This window comes from Xylaria bambusicola (assembly GCF_022495145.1).
Source record: "Xylaria bambusicola strain CBS 139988 unplaced genomic scaffold F5B22scaffold_76, whole genome shotgun sequence".
Classification (NCBI taxonomy): domain Eukaryota; kingdom Fungi; phylum Ascomycota; class Sordariomycetes; order Xylariales; family Xylariaceae; genus Xylaria; species Xylaria bambusicola.
In genome coordinates, this window is record NW_025953629.1 from 94090 (window position 1) to 113819 (window position 19730).

Genomic DNA, 19730 nt, shown 5'->3' on the forward strand with positions numbered 1-19730 from the left:
GAAACCCTTCCACGACCAGCGCATCATCCCGTCGCCCCAGAGTCTCGCATCAACTCGCTTAGTCGATCGGGCACATCTCCGTTACAGTCCGTTACCTCTCTAAGTGGGTCCGTGCAGCCCCGTCAGAGTCCCACACGTCACTTCTGCATTCGGTGTCTGGGCGACCATCATCATCCAACTTATTAAACCTGCCAATCCTCCCGAAGCTTGCAAACAGAGTGTTCCCTTGCTTTCGCCGTTAATCCCATCTTCTCTCATCAACTGATACCCACAACACTTCGTCGAGATGGCCCCGGTCCTCGATCAGCTCAGCAGTCTGCTGCAAAAACGCGCCGTCTGCCCTTCCGGCTATTACTACGACAGTTACTACAATGGGTGTGTTCGGGGTAGTGGCTGGTATTGGTACGGACGCTGGATTTTCGCCGCCATCGTCATTGTACTATTCTTCTTGATCTTCTTCCTATGGGCGTGAGTATTTCCCATTCCCTGCATCATCTGCATGTCACACACACACGTTCTCGATGCATAGCCTAACTTTGAAGTAGATGCCTTAACTCTCGCCGTCGTCGCCGCCAGGGAGTTCGGCCCATGTACGGAACTGGTTGGATGGCGCCTCCCCAGTATTCTCCCCCTAACAACCCAGCGGCTTATAACCCGCCACCGCCCGCATACGGAGCGCCATCACAGTCATACCCTATGGAAAATCGTTATCAGACTACCGATGGCCACTACGGTCAACAAGCCAGCGGCGTTGAGCCTCCCAAGAACGTGTACGGTGGCCCCAACGACTATGCGCCTCCCACCGGCCCACCACCAAACAAATAGGCGCAACTTGTGTTATTAGCGCTGAATCGAAAAGGATGAACGACTGAATTCTTGTGCATTGGAACGCGATCCGTGATGGATGATGCAGATAGGATTGTATACCCGTTTGTAGCCTCAGGCTTGTTGGTTTTTGTCCCACTCTAGGACTCTCTTGAAACTGGCGTTGGTGGAACATGGATTATGACGTGCGGGGTTAGCACTCCTTCAAACACACCAACTGAAGCATTATTCATGAATATAGAATACTTAATACCCCTCAAAGCTCTAGTGGAGGCTTCATCCATTGCGCTTGAGACAAAAAGTTTCAATGAAAAAAAAAATTCCTAAAGCTGCAAACTTAGACCATGCCTTGCATTTCTGTGACTGCCTACAGATCGCTTCAGGAATACACAGCATCTGCGTTTTCTACATACCTATCCCAGGTTGGAGATGCGACAAACTAATGACAAAAGCTGACGTGGGATGATACACATAGCCCCAAGCTTTTCGTGAATCTAGCTGGTTAAATCCGGCGAATCCTAATGGATTTGGCTTACATGTATTTAGCGGACCATGCGCCATGATGTGCCACTAACCAGCTATCCTATCATGCAATCAGTTATCGGGTCCCCAATACATCAAGGATTCAAAACAGCTATTCTAACTAAGAACAACATGATGAAATCGCTTCGGTTTGCTTTCATAGTCGTAGTGTAGATAGGTATGTGGTCATGGTACCTAATATGATGCTTGATGGGTGCTTCAGATCATGCGACGGGTCTGTCCCCGGAGGGAGGCCTCCAGCTTATTACCGGATGATAACATGTCGTGCAGTGCTGCGCCTCAAAATGTGCCTGTTGCGGAAATACCCATCAGTGCCCATGACTGTTGGTATTCCCCGTGCGTAATACCTAGTATACGGTGGTGTATGCACCAAAGTCTATATCGACATGCCGTGTAGCATCGTCCAATGAGGAATAACTAAGTACCTACTTGCAGTAACTAGGTATGCAGATACGCCGTGTTCTGCTGTTGGTTTCAAGGCGGTCGTGTTCGAGGTGGAAGCTCTAGACTAGGATTCACGATAGATCGTGGTTCTAGTTGTGGTAATTACATGTTCCGAATGTAGGCAAGTGATGGCCAAGAAGAGGACTTTGATTCGTGAGCTGATGGATTTTTATTTGAAGTACCGCTACCTGTCCCTAGTTGAGCTGAAAGAACCTTGCTGTTTACCTAATTATGTCAACTACTATTAGAGTAGACTACAGCCTTAGGGCTTGGTGGGAACCAAACCAGCTCCCTCCCTCATGATCCTGATTTCATCGTTGAGTCAGACGTCTTTTTATATTTTATTCAAACATTAGATAAGTCCGAGTTCCAAGCAAGGGCTGTGTGATTATGCTGCCCTATATACTATTACCGTTGAAGAATTCCACCGGGCAATATAAATCGCGTTGCATCCCATTTCCGCGAAATTTCAGTATTTACAGTATGAAAATACATATCTCGAACTCACGTCTCCCAGAAATGAAGGGCTGCTCTGATGCCCTTCCTTAGTCATCTGTAAATAGCAAAGGGGGGGTAAACAGGCAGATAGCTTTTTACTTGCAATCTGCACAAAATGAGGACTGTTAACAAAGAAGAGCAGATTCTCGGTCCCGTGGCTATCTTTTACAACGATCGTATCGACCTGGAAATACAATCCTGCCTACCACCTATAAACTATATATATATCAGTCTTCTAGATTAATATTAGAGGCTTCTCTTGAATTCACCACTGTGCTAATATCGTCACCCTAGAGACCTGTTCACTTGTAGTATGTTAACAAGGAGCTGGCTAATGTAACAGAGACCAACCGACTACCTGTCAGAAGGACTGTACAAGGTATACGGTAAAACTCTCATTGTGGCACAAGGTCTGAAAGGTCTAAAGTCTGAAGGCATTCAGACTTCTCTGACTATATACAGTGGATCTCTTTGTTCCTCGGTCCCGAGACCCCTGACACAATATTACCACGTCACGCCCGAGACACTGCTATCTATATACGTGTTGCTGTCACGATAGTTAGATGCCGTTGCTTCCGACGTGAACGCTGGTGGTTCCATGAGTGGCGTGAGATAAAATCCCCCTATTGCCAGACTGTGATCCTATCTTCGAGATGAGCTGTCCGGCACGGATTCGTTGTGAACGCAACGCACACAATCTGTTCTAACAGCCTGCTTTGTGACTGCTAGTAATTATACGCCGCATGCTCAATTGGACCAACTGCATATATGCAATTGCTCGTGCGCAAGCTGCTTTCTCCTGATCAGATTTCTCTACTTATAAAACAATAAGTTGGCGCCGTGAGATTCGCAGAACAATGTCCCAACTCAATTACAAGTTATCCTCTCGTGCACCAAGCCCCCCTACTCAAACGTAACTAAATCAGACCCCGTGTCTTCAAAACGCAATCAATCGCCATGACTAGCGCGGCGAAAGCTTCAGCAGATTTCGTTGCAGCAGCCGAGAGTGTCTTGGCCAGTCAAGATGAGGCTGCTCGGAAGCAGTTGTTAGGAACTGCCATGAAAGCAACAGCTATGCTAGAGGCTCCTTTGGACGCCGTCTGGCGAATGGTCATGTCGGTAAGTAGCGCGGACCTACAGCAATGAGACTCTATGGAACCCCTTCTAGCAAGTTAAGGAAGATGCCCTGCAGACCAACGGATTTCATCCTTTACCCCTTACAAGCACGCCCGACCACAAACCGTGAAGACAACGGTATCGTGACCCATACAGAAGTAACTAACTTGTATTCATACAGCCACATGCTCCTGCAGCATGTATGACTTTGATTAAGGCTGGCGTAATTCAGGAGATTGCTAAATCAGATGCTCCTTTAACAGCTGAACATCTATCCAAGACCTCGGGAGCAGATAAGTTGTTGCTTGGTAAGTAAAGAACTTACATTTATATTCTCATCTTGCGCTTATATGCTCTCCTATATTCTAACGTTTGAAGTTTGCCTCCTACGACCACTTAGTGCCTTGGGTGTGGTGAAAGAGGCCCGACAAGAAGAGTACGCGCCAACGCCTGTTACGAAGATTCTAGTAGACCGAGCCTTGCTTGGTGGATATCAGTTCATGTAGGTGGTTTTAAGCCAATTCTTTTGTGCTCACGCTAAGATCCAAAGGTTCTCCGCTGCCACCCGTTCCCTCGCCAATCTTCCCTTCTATCTGGAGAAAACAAATTTCAAGCATGTCTCAGGAGCTCCGGGGCCCTTTCAAGATGCCCATGGCACGCCAGATAATATGTACCTGTGGTTGGCCAGCGATCCCGCTATGATGGCCAACTTCAACGCCTTCATGACTGGTCAACGAGCCGATCGCAAACAGTGGTTCGATTTCATTGATGTTTATGACATCTTGCTTAAAGGCGCTGACCCCAGTGCCCCACTGCTGATCGATATTGGTGGCGGCGAAGGTCACGATCTCCTCGAGTTTCACCGACGTTACCCTAATGCTCCAGGCAGGCTGATCCTCCAAGATCTACCTCCAGTCATTGACAGTATCCAAGACCTGCCATCCAAAGTGGAATGTCAAAAGTATGACTTTTTTCAGGAGCAGCCCGTTAAAGGTAGGGAGACTGTTTATTGCGAAAGTCTTTTTGTTAGAGTTAAAGTCTGATTATCCTATTAATAGGTGCTCGGTGCTACTACTTTCGCTCTATATTCCATAATTGGCCCGATGCCGACTGTATCAAGATCCTCAGGAATACGGCAGCAGCCATGAGACCTGGGTACTCAAAGTTACTCATGTCGGAATTTGTTCTTCCAAGCTCCAACACCCCTCTTTACCCTGCCTTGCTCGATATCAACATGATGGGTAAGTCTCATTCTTTCTATGCATTATGCTGCGATACCCAGTTGTTCGTTATATATTAATGAGCGCCGCAGCATTGCTCAACGGAATGGAGAGAACTGAGGCGGAGTTCAGTGCGCTTTTGGACGCTGCGGGACTCAAGGTTGTCAAGTTTTGGTCAGTTGGGGCCGAAACCGAAGGCTTGGTGGAAGCTGTACTAAAAGATTGAGATGCCGATTTTACTTTGCTTCCTGATCGCGCTGCTTCGATTGGACCTGGGGTCTCAGATTAGCGAATTACTGGTCAATTCGGCTGTGTTCGTAAGTTCTTTATGGAGATCCCGTCGTACATGATGATTATATAAATAGTTGGTTTTGGTCACATGATATTTCATGCATATAAATACTTTCGAATTAATGCACTCTCGCTCATTGTGGCGCTGCGGGGATACCGCTATCTCTTCACGGCCTGGTGACCTCTGTTTTGCTATTGGGGTCTGGCTTACAGGACCTGAGTCTGTCCATTTACCACAGCCGTCTTCCTTAGGGTGTGATTCACAAGCCCCAATATCCTTAATCTTCGGCATTGTTCAAAATTTCCAAGATGGAAGTGCGCCGTATTTCTTTAGATGATGCTATATCACTGGAGTCGAGGGATTCATCAACTGCGCTGCGGGTCAACATTTTCACATCGGAGGCAATACAATGCTGTCGTCTCTCATGTCGTGCGTTGCTGGCATCGAATGAAGCGAGTATGTTAAACTTAAAAGCTCGAAAAGCAGCTAAAGTTACAAAGCCAATTGCTCCAGACACAAGTTCTTCCTTCACTCTACAGGACCTGAAAGAGTCGGCAGGACAAGGCTGCACTGCGTGTGGTTTGTTCGAGTGTCTATTTCGAGAGCTCTTGGCTAGCCTTGGTTGTATCAATACCGAGACTGCAGTTCTTATGTGGCTGACCTTCTCAAAGTTCAAGATATTGCTGCATTTTGGAGCTGTGCAGCGTCGAGTGCAGCTATTCTGTATAATAGGTTTGTGAGCCTATAAGAAAGACGGAATAGTCAATTGGCGGGGGCGTACCGCCCAGGACAGCGATTAACTTTCATGTGTCTAACAACGTCCTAGGGTCTAACACGAAGTTGGCATTCATGCGGCCCACCAAAGTTCTTGCCGGCGACACATCTTCTGACATATCGATGCAGAGAGCGTGCCGCATGATAGAGAAGTGTGAACAACAGCACGCAAGTTGCCGCCCGGGGCGGGAAGAACTTCTTCCAAAGAGACTGGTTGATCTCAGTCCAACCGAACATAGAGAAGACCATGTTAGACTCGTTGAGTTTGCTGAGAACGCTGAGGCGAGAGGAACATACGCCTGCTTGTCTCATTGTTGGGGACAGGACCCTATGCCCATCACGACAACACAAAAGACTATCTTGGAGAACAAGAGATCTATGAGCCTTAGCCGTCTTCCTCCGACCTTTCGAGACGCCGTACTGATAGCAAGAAAGCTCAACTTGAGGTATATATGGATTGATTCTCTCTGCATTGTTCAGGACTCTAGGTCGGACTGGGAGGCTGAATCTGCCAAGATGGCAAGCATATACAAAAATGCTTTCATCACAATTGCTGCTACAGCTTCCCCTGATTTCCAAGGGGGCTGTTTTTCGAAGAGCGACGCAGATCTCTGTTTCCAAGTTAAACAGAGTGGTGTATTTGATACAGTCATCGCAGCTAGAATGGAAGTGATGGGCGAGTTGCCCGAGCTATATCCCCTACTCACACGTGGATGGGTTTACCAAGAACGTATGCTCTCCCGGCGTTATCTCCATTGTTACAGGAACGAGCTCATGCTAGAGTGTCGAGAACAAAGGATTTGTGAATGTGGAAACCATCCTGGTCGGGATCGATATGGCGAGCAGTTGGCGGCCAAGTCCAAGTACCACGATCCTGGCCGTAATCGCCTGGCTAGCTCTTGGCAGAAGGTGGTGATGAATTACAGTATGCTTCGTCTCACAAAGCCTAGTGATAAGCTGCCGGCCATTTTTGGATGTGCCCAAGACATGGGCGATCCGAATCGAGGGAGATATCTAGCCGGTGTATGGGAGAGGACTCTGGGTGAAGACTTACTCTGGATACCTAGAAATTATTCAACTGTTTCCCGCCCGACCAAATGGAGAGCCCCGTCATGGACTTGGGCGAGTATTGACACGCCTGACGGGGTCAAATTCCTAGCAGGTGGTGTCGGCGACGCAGCATCAGGAGCCACTACATCTTTGAAAGCTTTCCAGACACAAATCAAAGAAGCTAGATGCGATGCCAAGGATCCCAACAGCCCATTCGATCTTGACCCTGCCGCTGCATATTTGCAGCTAGAATGCAAGCTCATCAAAGCTCACATCCGCCGCTTGTGTTATAGCTGCCGGAAGGCGATGACAGTTGACCACTGGGTAATGCCCACGCCATCACATGTACCAGCTACTTGGCTGATAACTGACACCTAGAAAGTACAGAATCGAGACGGACCGGCGATTCGATGCGGAGAAATACCAGGACCAGAATCGACCTCCCTGTACGTTCGCAGTTGACATATTACAAAAGCGCGATTCCAGGTTCGAGTTGCTCCAAGACTTCAAATACACAGAAACTACATTTGAATTCTCCGCTTCCGACGATGACCATCCGAACGGCTGTATGATAGCTCCCGTCTCACTTTTGAAAGTACTAGAGATTGGAGGGGGTAGGAGCAAAGGCACAGCCACGTCTTTCTTCCTTCTTTTGAAAGCCCTCGATGGAAAACCGGCAACATATGTACGAGTCGGGATAGTTTCTGTCGGCTTCTCAAGTGAGGCGAAGCTCCGCAGCTGGCTTGACGACGTGGTTGCGCCCCGATCTGGTACGACGAGCGTGATTACTATCGTATAATGCACATAGCATGGTCTTGGTTCAGCGAGACTGACGATGATCAATTCAAGCGCCATTCACATGTCGTTATAGGCAACATTTCCTTGTAAATTCGTCAGATGTCCTGTTCTGGTTGGTCTTAATTCCCTGTTTAGCGTACTTGGCGTTCCGGCCGGAGGTGAAATGGCGTTTAAAGTGACACAGCTATGTGCGGCCGAGTTGGACCACAAGACAAGGTAGCATACCTTCTCGACAGTACTAAGTGTATTCCATGCACCATTCCTCAGGTTGGCCTCCGAGCCCTAAACAGGCGTTCGAATGCATATCATAATATCACTGTTTATATTGAAGACATTGCGATATTGAACACTTGGTACGCAAGAGCCTGTTGACTCCTCGTGGCGCTGCCTACAGCGAGCACAGTCTTCTCTGTTCTGAAAATGCCGATGTTGGTGATTTAGTCGAATATTGACCGTTGTTCATGAATAGACTCCGTACAGCATTACGATTTCAATAACGCGCGTATAGAAGTAGTACGGTAGTTATGTCTTAGTTAATTGAATGTAACCTACCCGCCTCGCCCGCATTTCCTGAGATTATATTCACAATGCGGCGTTATATGTGTAACAGAGCCTTTTCTCAAATAGGCAAGATTTCCACGAAATTTGCTGGGGAAATGGTCCTACTCTTGGTACTGGGCCGGATATAGTGGGAATATTTCCTGATAGAGGAAGCACCAGGTTGATCATCTCAACCTCCTGCCATGACTCGGCCGGATCAACAGTTAAACCGAAGTCTACTAAGTAAATGATGCCCCTATTTTTGATCTAATCTTAGTTTGCACAGACGCCACCTCGTATTCAGAAGTCTCCACAGCAACGCGTGCCGTCTGTTATGTACTTATTACTTAGTTTATGTCTTCCCCCGTGCAGTTGTGCTTGCTCGAACTTTTCATTTTCTTCTAAAACTTCATTCAACTTTATCCAGCGTCTACTCCTTCAACTCCTCTTGTATTTTTATCTTATACCGTTATTATAATACATAATACAATCAGTATCATCAAGATGCGTTCTTTCGCTCTCCTCGCTGCCCCCATGCTGGCCGGTGTTGCACTGGCACAAGACGACAACCTTCACACTACTGTAGGTCCTACGTGACTCCTGGGACAGATCAAAACTTGGCCAGATTGACTAACGCGGCGACCTCGCAACAGGTCCTCACTATCGGTTTTACCAACAGTGAAGGCTCAGCCGTCACCGCCACCACCACTTACACCTACGAGTACTCCAACCCAGTCACAACACTGTTGACACAGACCAACTCGGACGGCATCATCACTGGTCTCCCAAGCAATGCCGAAACATCGCAGCCCGCTGTGGTGACTTCTCAGCCCGCTGTTGTCACGTCCATCCCAGACGTCGCTACCATTCCAGCTGGCCTTCCAGAGGGCACCACAACCATTCTCCAGGGAAACTCCTCTTCATTCGTCATCAGTGTCGGCCCATCCACCACTGTAGTCCTCACCTCAACTTCCACCACAAGCAGCCGCGCATCTGGCACTGGTGGCAGTGATTCTACTCCCACTGACGGCTCCAACCCATCCGAGACCTCAGACTCCAGCGATGACAACCCAACTGAGACACCGGGCGCTGCTGCTGGTGTCGTTCCGGCCTCGTTCGGTCTCGTTTCCTTCATTGCCCTAGCCGCTGCCCTGTTCTAAGTGGCCATGTCTATTATATACCGTCGGCAATCAAGTTTGCTACAACAGATGCATGTGAGAATAGGGGGCGTCTTTCTGACCATCACTCCATGTTCTCATTACCCAGCCAGCCACTGAGCGATTCACTTTGAAGCTCGGCTCTAAAATAATGTAATTTAGCGTTATTACCTGTCAATTGCATAATCCATTGCATTGAATTCCAAATCTACATCCTTGCTATGGTACCACGCGTGATAGGTTAACCCTGAGGCCAACATGGTATAAGTGACTCTCGTCTCGTGTGTCAGGATCTCCAGTTCTGGAGGCTTCTACACCAACGCTTCGATGATGTATGTAGCAAGTGCTTCTGTGGTTAGTGCTGTCAAAGTCGTCGAACATCTGATAACACATGATGGTACCTGGAATGCAGGTCCCCTTGTTACTTGTTCTAAACAGAAAACTGGCTTATAAGTAATCTGCGCGTGCATACCAACTATCAAGCCTCTCATCAGGAGCAATTGGACTCATTCCACACATCCCACAAATACTCTAACATATATAGTGGCTGAGTGGACACATTTGTCGCGAGCTAGCGATGACGTTCGTGGTACATAATAAACTGGCTGTGTAGGTGCATGAGGAATCTCATTTTATAATAAGCTGCATTTATTAACCTTAAATTGACAGCGCTTTCAATACACACTTTAGAAGACAATCAGGCTTTCCTTCCACCTCCCAACCACTCTACTACTTTGAATAGGAAACTCAGGCTGATACAACCTATGGAACTAACGAGTTACGTTAGCTTTTTATTCAGGAGTTATGAAGTCTCGAGCAACGCACAAGATATATAACCTGACTTTGTTGGCGTGGGAAGTTTAGAGAGTCGGCAGCAGTTACACGCGCGTGCGGCCAGACATGCAGATCGCCTATACCTTGCAATGTCTCTTTAACAAGACATACGAAAAGTGAAGATATACAGACTCCGCTAGCTAGAGACATACTCGTGGGTTTTAGTAGTTAGCGAAGGCTATATCAGTTGCATATAGATTCGAAGTCAGTCAGCAAGGCCAAGAAGGAGACCTAGCGGTCAGGAAACCTTTGCAGCCCTAACAGATTAGTATGTTGTGAATGATCTCAGTTTCAAGCCCTGATTCTCCGGTTCTTATAATATAAGGATACTGAGACTCCGTCTGACTGGGATACGCTAAGTTTCTTTGTCCTTAGCTACTGGTTTCCAACATATTGTCTCTATCGTGGTTGCTTCACGCGATTATGTAGTCTTGAATGTCGAAGAGCGACAGGAAGAGCTACTAGGCCGGCAAGTAGATGGGGGTTTTCAAGGGATGAATTCTTGATTTGCCTACTGATTCTGTGGGAATCCTACAGTTCAACTACCTGGGGAGGAAGGAGAGGTCTATTTTCAAGGCCGGACTTTTTATGACATCTCGTTATGCTACCTCGGCGTGTAACTAAATAAACCATCACTAGCCATTTCTTAGCTATATAATCTTACCTCCATATAGCTAACGGACTGCAGAGCGTAACTCCTGAGGCGATGACCTAAGTATTGGTACCTAGGCGCAGACCTCATTTCTTAGCATTGTTACTGCTTTAACACCTATTGGTAAGTTGTTGTAGATACACGAACTAGAAAATATCTAGTGCAAACAGAAGTATCAAGGCTATGGAAAAACACAGGAACGTGAAGCAGCAGACGATGTGCTGCTGCTGACATACCCACAGTCATGGGCAATAAGTGGTGTACGGAGGATATTGTATACACCTTATTGCTTTGTTCTATTGAATTCGGGAAAATCTGTTATTGACATTCACAGCTACCCTCAGGTAAGCCCGTAGAGGTGCCTATTGTATTCACAATGTCCGTTGCCTAAGTGATAATGCGTCTTCAATGTGTATTCTGGTATATTCACCCATTCATTCGGGGTTTGCACCTGCACTTTTCCAACAATGATGCGGTGTCTTTCCCCGCACAGGTTCTCTCTGTTCCTGTCTCAAATAACAATCAATTTTCCTTGTGCTCACCTCGCAGTTGATCTTGCAAGCCTTCCTCACTCACCTAGCACATGCACCTACATTCATATATCCTCCACCTCAAACCTTGCGCCCATCTTCTACTTGCATCCTTGTATCTCGAAATTCTTTTCACAGTCGAACCTAACCACCTCAGCTGCGATGTGTTACTACAGTCAAATTAACTTTTCATGCGGGCATCAAAGCACAGTATCTTGTTGTTGCAGATACAAAGGCACATCAGCTTGTCTCCCCCATCAACAGGGACCTGCCGTTATTCCATTCCTTTGCAGTCCTGGGTGCGTTGGTGTTTAGGGAACATCGCCGCCATCAGGCTACAGTGGTTGGAGCAACACCTTTGTGATGCCTCAGGTGCCAGATTATGCGGGTTCTCCGTTATATCCAGCATTCTACAACCCGTTTTACAGAAACACATCTGTTCCGAGCACAGTGAGATTCAACTCACAAGTTCGTAATATGTCAGACCACGATCTTCATGACCCAGCCTCAACTCGACCTGCATCAGCCGTGGATGCAAAGATGTCAACTTCTCGCCCCAGCCCTCTGGCTCCGGCTTCTTCTTCAATTCCTGGTGTGGCTAAGCCGGTCTCTTGCGATGGATATGAGTCGGATATCCCATGCATGTCGGGCGCTGCTGTGACTGGGATGCCGCCTGCGGAACGAACAATGCTCAGATCTCCAAGTCTACCTCTTGTTCCTGATGCTCCCATGTCGCCCGTGTTGCTGGAAGAACCCGTAATCTGCCAGCGTAAATCTACCTGTAAGTTCATACATCTGGTTTTCCCTTATCTTTTTGATGATATCCTCTCACCTCTTTCTCAATTCCCATATTCCGTCTTTACAACCCAGAATCTCTTGCTGAACATGTCCGCCCCATTGGTCACCAAACAGACCATGGTTCTACCCTAGATGCAGAGGATGGTCATAGCGACAACGATGAAGATGATGACATCTCAGACATGATGACTGAGTCTTCCTCAGAGACCATCGACAATCTCAGCCATACAGCAGACGATGGCAACCTCGATATCCTGGACGTAGAGAACGGCAGCGACGGTGTAATCGACCTCCAAGTCATGGCCGACCACAATACTCCCGGAGGACCTGTCTCCCGCGGCATTGATGTCAAGAATAGCCTGCGCATCGACAAGTCCACCGGCAAATTCTACCTCGGCCCGCAATGGCAAGTCCCTTCAGCAGATGCCGCACGAATGAATGCCGGTCCCGAGTTCGGCACCGCTTCCACGTGGACGATGAGCTCATATCACCAAGAAGACGAGGGCATGATGGACACCCAGGACGAACGCAGCGCAGATCCTCATCTCGCAGATCACATGGGAGCCATCCACCTGGAAGACGTGGACCAAGCTCCTCATGATATGCCAACAGAGACCAGCCCCAACCGCACCGGCCTCACGCACCGCCTACCTCCCATGCCCATTGACCTATCGATGTCAGGGGCCCGCCAATCAGGGCCATCCTTTCACCACAAGAAATAATCAGTGACGAGTCATCAGAAGACGAAGAAAGCAGGGGTTTGTTTCTCTTCACACCTAGTGTGAAAGGAAATATGGAAATTCGGGGTATGGGGAAAAAGAGGTAAATGAAAAAGGGTCATCGGACTTACACGGAAAGGAACGGCGGTAATCTTGATGGGGATGAAGAACGCTGTGTATATGAAGGCAAGGTCGGGAAGCTGTAATGTCAGATATGTATGTGACCCAGTGAGATCAATCGGACTGCATCTGATGAGGCATCGACCAAAATCAAAAGTCATCACTGCTCCGTAGTGAAACACAACCTCGGCTTCACAGAGATAAAATTACATGAGAAGGCGACATTGAATCCAAGTTCCATATTCAATCGTGACAAGACAAAGGCCGAAGAACTGGAAGTAATAAGCAGAATTCATAAACTAGGGATATACAACACAGAAACATCTTGCGTCAAAGGTATCAAGTATGTAATCCAACTGTACATCAGCCCGTTCTAGCAGTGCTCTCCTCTCCTCATTCATTGCTGTCATCATGCTCACTAGATGCACAAAGTATCCCATGAAACTCCTACAAACGCCAAGCTCTTTCTAAGAAAAAGTAGTCAACCCTAATGCCCTAGCTGCATACGCCCTGGTAGATGCAGATTTTGAAGAAATAATACAACTAAATTAAGCCTCAGCAATTATCATATTTCGCCCCGACCTTGCTGTGCCTAAAAATCTTGTGCTGGTTTGTAGTTCCTGTATCCGGGGTAGGCAGTACCTCCATTTGCACTTTGCTGCGGGGCTGGGCTCCCGCGACTATCTGGGCGGCTATATCCAGAGTTGAAATCAAATCCAGCGTTATTTCTAATCGGTGATGTAGGTGATGCGGGAAGTGGGGGCTGTACGTATTGGTCTTGCTCGGCGTGCCCATAGTTGTCGTAAGGATCATTTGAATATTGTTGACGAGATGAGGCTGGATACTGCTGTGTATAATCATCGTGTGTTCGAGAGCGTTGAGGAGGGTTATACGCCGCCTGCGGAGCGGGAGATGCCCGGGCATTAGCGTAGCCATAACCCGGCTGTGCACCCGGCGAGCCCATCCGTGGGTTTCCATATCCATAGCCTGCCTGGGGAGCTGGTGACCTGCGATCATTTCCGAAACCATCATTAGATGCCATACCTCGATATTCTGCATGGTTGTATGGATTCTGTGTGGCGTTATGTCTATATTCGTCTTGGTAAGGCCTGGGGCTTCGCGACTGGGGATATTGGTTATAGTTCTGGTTCATATTACGGTCATAGCCAGCGTTGTAATCCTGATGAGGTGTTCGTCGGCCCATCGGGCCACTTGCCGCGCCCATTGCTGCATTATTCATACCATTAGATGGATACTGCTGGTCATAACCCTGGTTATTGTATTCATTATATCCTTGTTGGTTCATTCCATAGGCGCCAGGCTCATTGCGTCCAGTTCCCATGTAAGCATTCGTACCACCTGTGCCCGCAGGTGGGCCATAGGGCGAGACTGCGCGCGGGGACGTTGAAGATGGCGCGTTAGCTACGTTTATTTGCGAAGGGCTTGGAGCGGCCTCTGGTTTCTTCAGGGGTTCCATCTCAACATAATCTTCTTCGATCAGCACCTTTTTAGAGTTAGCATCCTCCCAACTCGGCATTGCAGGTAGTGCGTCCGCATCCTTCTTGTTCCCAGTATCAAATTCGGCATACTGGGGCGCACTCGGCTTCGCGGTGTCAAAGCCAGTTTGCATGGGAGCGTGAGAGCGATAGACCTGATCGTGGTTTGGAGGAACAAACGGCTCATCCAAGTATTTACTTCGTTTGCCACGAGGGGGATCACACATGCCGCAGCATTCACCACAGCATTTCAGGCAATAGCAACATTCGCAGCAGCACGATAATCCACAGCAACAACACCGAATGATACACCAAACGATGGAGAGAATAATGAGGCCTCCAACAATAAACAGCGCAATGACAGGCCATCTGCGGAGATTAGCCTTTGCTCGAATAGAAGAATCCGACCTCAAAGATAGCACCAACTTACTTGCAAATAGAGGCCTGGAAACAATTATCCCAACTGGAAAATGCAGTCGCAGCATCTGAGATATCGTTCGAGATACCCTCAATTGATTGACGTCGACCCAAGGCAGCGACAGCACTTCGCGACACTAGATTCGCAAATGCATGGCCCCAGCTGCCACCGTCTTGAAGACTGCGCTCCATCGCAATCCCGATGTGTGGCATCTTTTTTAGATTTCCTATCCAAATTCCAACATGCACAATTCGTTTCACGTCTCAAGCTCGGTTGTCTTCGGGTAATAGGACCATTGGCGGACGTGTGTGCTCTGTTTTGAAGTGTTTCGAAGCTTTAAAGTCGGTAGCGTATGTCTGATCGCCTTTACACCGTCCAAAGATCTTCCCGTCCCGCAGTTTAAATCAGTCAAACCAGTGAATGTGCGGCTATTCCGTCTTGCGTTCGCCAAGGGAGAGGCCGATGTTCGTGGAACTATAACGTGCAATTATAATGCTCATGTACTCGTCGCCGTAAATCTGGTGGTAAAGGTGAAAAGGGCTCGGCAAAAGCACTCGGACAGACGATCTCAAAGGATAGGGGCGGAGTATTGGTCCAATAAAGCGATTGTGATAAAAAACGACGGAAGAATGCGACGAAAACAATGATGGATGCGAAAGCGATGATTGATGTCAAGGACTCGTCGAAGCACAACTCAGAAAGGAATGACTACTCGCCAGAGTGAAAATGTCGATGCTCGAGTTTGGGGTCGCTCTCGTGAGCTGGGGGGAGGGCGCGAAAACGGAAAATGGACAGGCAGAGGCAGAGGAAATGAAGAACGACGATCTCCCCCCAAAGGGCCGCAGGCAGGGGTATCATTCGCATGGTTGGCTGGGGTTGTCGCATAGCGGGTGGCGCATGAGTCTAGGCGTTAGTTACAGATCTACTTACAGGCTACAGCAGTCTGAGCAGGTGTCTTAGGTACTTACCTGGCTACAATTACAGCAAAGCTTGGCGTCCGTCTCCTGAAGACTCGCTAAATCTGCCCCGCCCCGTCCAGACCCGTCTAAGCCAAATTGGTACATATTTAGGTAGGGTAAGCGAAGTCAGGAACGCGATAGGTACGAAGTACAATGCTCGAGATGGGCAGATCAGAAGATGATGGGCTTTTGCATTGCATTGTGCCATTGCTGGCCAATCGTTTTGGACAAGTACCGGGTAGCGGGGCGCTTACACAATCCTCCTTCGAACTTAGAATTGGATGAAACACGACGACAAGGCTCTCGAACAACCACCTTTCCTATATAGATTGTTCTCTTCTCTTCTGTCTTGTCTCTGTGTATGTATGACCTATGTCTCTAGGGACATACTATATATATATATATTCACTTAGAAACTACGTACCTAAGGTTAAGACTTTCGCTGTAACGAACTACGTTAAATTCAGCTTCTGTTAAGAATAAAGGTACCATTCGTACAGAACACACACCAAGATAAACCATGTGTTTGCGGCATGGATCGCTCAAACGGGAGAGAGGCCATGAGTTTGGCGTCAAACAGCTTGGCATCATGATGGCCCCTAGGGCCGCTTGACCTCTGCTCTCGTCCACTTTTGCTTTTTCAGCTCGTACCTAGTTGTGAGGTATATCTTCTGAGATCTATAGTGAGTGTAGACAGCTCTAGCTCTACAGTATGACGATATCGCTCTCGGTAGTTGACTCACGGGTAGCTATTGGAGCTTTTCACATCACAGAACAGCTCGAACTACGTCACCGTGTGTTACACAGCCTTGAGTAGATGCGCTTTCTCACTGCTGATTAGTCTGCTTAAGAAGGGGGCAGCCTTTTCGTTCCCACCTCGAAACCTGCTGGTCCCTGTCGAATCACAAAGCTTGTCTATTCTAGGTAGGCAATACTACGAATGCAAAGATTGCCTTTTCCATATCAGTCTGAATTTCTCAGCGTCTTATTCGATGGTGTAGCTGGTGTTCAATGCTCCGTGGGCATAAGCTAGCATGGTTTGTCAGGTGTGCATGGATCAGCTGAAGAAAGCTGACACTGCGAGCTCGATGAGAAATTTCTTAGCAGTATTTCATGATCGAAAGTCAGGGCTAGGTTTGAGGTTACTTGCAATAATCTACTATGGCCGTCAAGGTCCATGAGGTCCCATTCAAATTTCAGACTGGCCTTCCTAACATCTGCGGTCTGTCTATATGAGCGAGATTTCAAAAACTTCACTCTTTATATGAGGTCAATGACTAATTGAAGGTGTCATACACAAGTCGCATGATCCGAAGCCTGAGGCAGTATTCGCATAAAGGTGTCAAACGCGTTCAGCGCGTATAATGATATGATCATACATACAGTAGTTTATCTTCTGTACAGGTTTAGTCAAGTCATCGTTCTACTACTCCCCTCTATTAAATTGGCATGGATGGCTATGATTATGCTGTGACCCCCCAAGTTGCCTCCCAGCTAATTGAAGTGCCCTGTTTATTCAATAAGTAGACTTCTTCGTCGAAAAAAGAAATCACGATCCATTATGGTGCAATGCTTACTGCCTATCCACGGCGTGCGTATGATTGAGACGCAGTAATTGGCTCGGACGGGTGCCCGATTAATAAACCTATATAGTAATAGCTCGATCCATAGACGTCTTTGATTCTTCCTCCATCGTATGGCAGTATGAAGAATAAATCTGACTGATAGCTGCTTCAATTTTTTTTTTTTTTTTTTAAATACTCCGTGTACTCATCCAGCTCAGCCAGTTCAATCATCGTATTTTAAACAACTATTTTCATTGTCATCCTGAGCCAGCATCACAATGTCATCACTATTATTGCACGGCAAAGACCTCGTTGTCTGGGTCACAGCTTTCTTCCTAGTGGGCTCTGTTTTGGTTCGTGTTTACTGAGTCTCCCCGCAGATGGACCGTGTGTAACGATATCAGTAGTTTACTGCTAACTAGAATATACCAATAGCTTCTCGCAAGGATTATCTATAACGTGTTCCTTCATCCTCTATCCCATATTCCTGGTCCCTTCTGGGCCCGAGCAACTGGTTTCCCATCCTGGTATTATGCCACAACCGGCAGACGCCATATCTGGCTCTGGAAGCAGTTTCACATCTACGGTGACAGGATTCGTCCAGAGCCGAACACAGTACTGTTCTTGAACCCAGGAGCACATAAAGAGATATATGGCATGAAGTCGAATGTCCGACGTAGCCAGTTCTACACGGCTTTCAGGCGCAAGAAGCATGAGACCAGCACGTTTAATACTATCGACGTAAAGGAGCATGCCTGGAGACGCAAAATACTAAACCTTGCCTTCACCGAAAAATCTGTGGCTGCTGCATGTCATTTTATTGTTGAGCATGTGGATCGTTGGCACGACCTTTTCGAGGAAGAAAAGTTCAACGACAATGGGTGGTCTTCTCCACTAGATTTTACGGAGAGGTTGAATGCACTCATCTTCGATATCACAGGTGATCTTTGCTTTGGGAGGTCCTTCGATGTCAAAGAACCCGGCGAGAACCCCCTAAAAGCGGTGCCCAACCTTACCACCGAATATATGGCGTTCTATTATTCAGTAAGTTCCGACCATATTCAGATGTACGAACTTCTGCGCACATGTCTAGATCTAAGTTTGGGTGCAAAAGTCCAGAATGAGGTAGCCAGATGGCATCCCTTTAGGCGTCCAAGAAGGCAGAATAGCACAGCCTCATATAATTATTTCAACTTTGGTTTTTGATGCTAATTCTTATAGCTCTGCCGCTCTCCATTCCTTAGCGTTATGAACTGGCTAAAGCCTCGCGGCCTCGACCATTTGTTCGACCTGATTGTCCCTCCGACCATCAAGCAGTACAACAAGTTTATTTCCGATAGCGTGACGCAACGAATAGCAAAACAAAAAGAACAGCAAAAGAAACCAGAAGCAGAACGACGCCAAGATATATTTCATTTCCTATTCGAAGCTCGGGATCCAGAGACCAATCAACTTGCTCTCGATGATAGTGCCTTACTAGCTGAGTCGAGCTTGCTCGTCTTCGCCGGAACCGATACTACATCTGTAACCCTCTCGTGTTTGTTCTTTTGTCTTTCCGGTAACCCGCAAATATGCGACAAACTTGTCGATGAGATCCTTGGAACATTCGACTCGGCAGACAAAATCGTATATGGACCAAAACTTCTGGCATGTACATATTTGAATGCTTGTATCGACGAGACTATGCGCATAGCCCCGGCCCTAACTTGTGACCTCCCGCGAGAAGTGCTGCCTGGGGGACTCGTCGTTCAGGGAGAGCACTATCCACCAGGCACGATTGTGGGCACCGTCCCTTGGGCTGATACACACAATCCGAATGTATACGGCGACGCCGAAGTATTTCGGCCTGAACGTTGGATCGTGAATGGTACAAATCAAGAAGAGGTTGCACGGCTGAGATCCCATTTGCGTCCGTTCTCATCTGGTCCAGGGGTCTGTGCTGGAAGAAATCTAGCATTGGCAGAGCTAATGATTACGGTGGCTCGGACGCTTTATCGATTCCATATAAGGAGGGCTCCTGGATCAACACTGGGGGGTGGACATCCTGGCCTAGGATGGGGTTGCACAGACGAGAACCAGTTCCAGGTATTGGACGCATTTGTCTCCCTCCGTCAAGGCCCGGAGTTGCAGTTGAAGAAGAGGGATGCCTGACCTGATGTTGATGACTAAAGTTCTTATTTGTATTCGGGATGACATTTCACAGCTATTTCTCTATCAATAGTCTATCTCACTCTTTTACACAATGCACTCCTTCTAGACATTGGAGTCTCTATGACGTCGGATTATTTAATGGTTATGGAGGAAAAGCTACACTTTGGTAGTTCGAATAAGCCTCTTTTAACCCTGGTCAGCTTTAGCATCCAATTAACCACTAAACATCGA

At 47.6% G+C, this 19730-nt stretch overlaps 8 protein-coding genes across 8 annotated transcripts; 7 read left to right on the forward strand and 1 right to left on the reverse strand.

The window, feature by feature from the left end:
• Positions 1–123: 123 nt before the first annotated feature.
• F5B22DRAFT_531009 (chitin synthesis regulation, resistance to congo red-domain-containing protein) lies at positions 124–979 on the forward strand. The gene is made up of 2 exons (XM_047972733.1): positions 124–468; positions 546–979. The coding sequence occupies exons 1-2, from the start codon at positions 287–289 to the stop codon at positions 823–825; spliced, it is 462 nt and encodes a 153-aa protein (XP_047825503.1). The 5' UTR covers positions 124–286; the 3' UTR covers positions 826–979.
• A 2206-nt stretch (positions 980–3185) lies between these two features.
• Positions 3186–5007, forward strand: F5B22DRAFT_531615 (S-adenosyl-L-methionine-dependent methyltransferase). Its single transcript, XM_047972736.1, has 6 exons — positions 3186–3429; positions 3608–3734; positions 3805–3928; positions 3977–4419; positions 4485–4667; positions 4739–5007. Exons 1-6 carry the CDS (start codon positions 3268–3270, stop codon positions 4870–4872), a joined length of 1173 nt encoding a protein of 390 aa, XP_047825504.1. The 5' UTR covers positions 3186–3267; the 3' UTR covers positions 4873–5007.
• Position 5008: 1 nt separating this feature from the next.
• Positions 5009–7235, forward strand: F5B22DRAFT_531616 (heterokaryon incompatibility protein-domain-containing protein). Its single transcript, XM_047972737.1, has 2 exons — positions 5009–5670; positions 5765–7235. Exons 1-2 carry the CDS (start codon positions 5247–5249, stop codon positions 7138–7140), a joined length of 1800 nt encoding a protein of 599 aa, XP_047825505.1. The 5' UTR covers positions 5009–5246; the 3' UTR covers positions 7141–7235.
• A 1006-nt stretch (positions 7236–8241) lies between these two features.
• Positions 8242–9541, forward strand: F5B22DRAFT_628439 (uncharacterized protein). Its single transcript, XM_047976418.1, has 2 exons — positions 8242–8682; positions 8754–9541. The coding sequence occupies exons 1-2, from the start codon at positions 8605–8607 to the stop codon at positions 9258–9260; spliced, it is 585 nt and encodes a 194-aa protein (XP_047825506.1). The 5' UTR covers positions 8242–8604; the 3' UTR covers positions 9261–9541.
• A 1484-nt stretch (positions 9542–11025) lies between these two features.
• F5B22DRAFT_531687 (uncharacterized protein) lies at positions 11026–11677 on the forward strand. Its single transcript, XM_047972738.1, has one exon. The coding sequence runs from the start codon at positions 11211–11213 to the stop codon at positions 11586–11588; it is 378 nt and encodes a 125-aa protein (XP_047825507.1). The 5' UTR covers positions 11026–11210; the 3' UTR covers positions 11589–11677.
• Positions 11467–12800, forward strand: F5B22DRAFT_531711 (uncharacterized protein). Its single transcript, XM_047972740.1, has 2 exons — positions 11467–12054; positions 12186–12800. The coding sequence occupies exons 1-2, from the start codon at positions 11637–11639 to the stop codon at positions 12791–12793; spliced, it is 1026 nt and encodes a 341-aa protein (XP_047825508.1). The 5' UTR covers positions 11467–11636; the 3' UTR covers positions 12794–12800.
• A 486-nt stretch (positions 12801–13286) lies between these two features.
• Positions 13287–15264, reverse strand: F5B22DRAFT_531690 (uncharacterized protein). The gene is made up of 2 exons (XM_047972739.1): positions 14837–15264; positions 13287–14775 (listed from the first exon to the last, which is right to left on the reverse strand). Exons 1-2 carry the CDS (start codon positions 15034–15036, stop codon positions 13503–13505), a joined length of 1473 nt encoding a protein of 490 aa, XP_047825509.1. The 5' UTR covers positions 15037–15264; the 3' UTR covers positions 13287–13502.
• A 2287-nt stretch (positions 15265–17551) lies between these two features.
• Positions 17552–19586, forward strand: F5B22DRAFT_661707 (benzoate 4-monooxygenase cytochrome P450). The gene is made up of 3 exons (XM_047980377.1): positions 17552–17701; positions 17784–18392; positions 18570–19586. The coding sequence occupies exons 1-3, from the start codon at positions 17627–17629 to the stop codon at positions 19497–19499; spliced, it is 1614 nt and encodes a 537-aa protein (XP_047825510.1). The 5' UTR covers positions 17552–17626; the 3' UTR covers positions 19500–19586.
• The last annotated feature ends 144 nt before the right edge of the window (positions 19587–19730 follow it).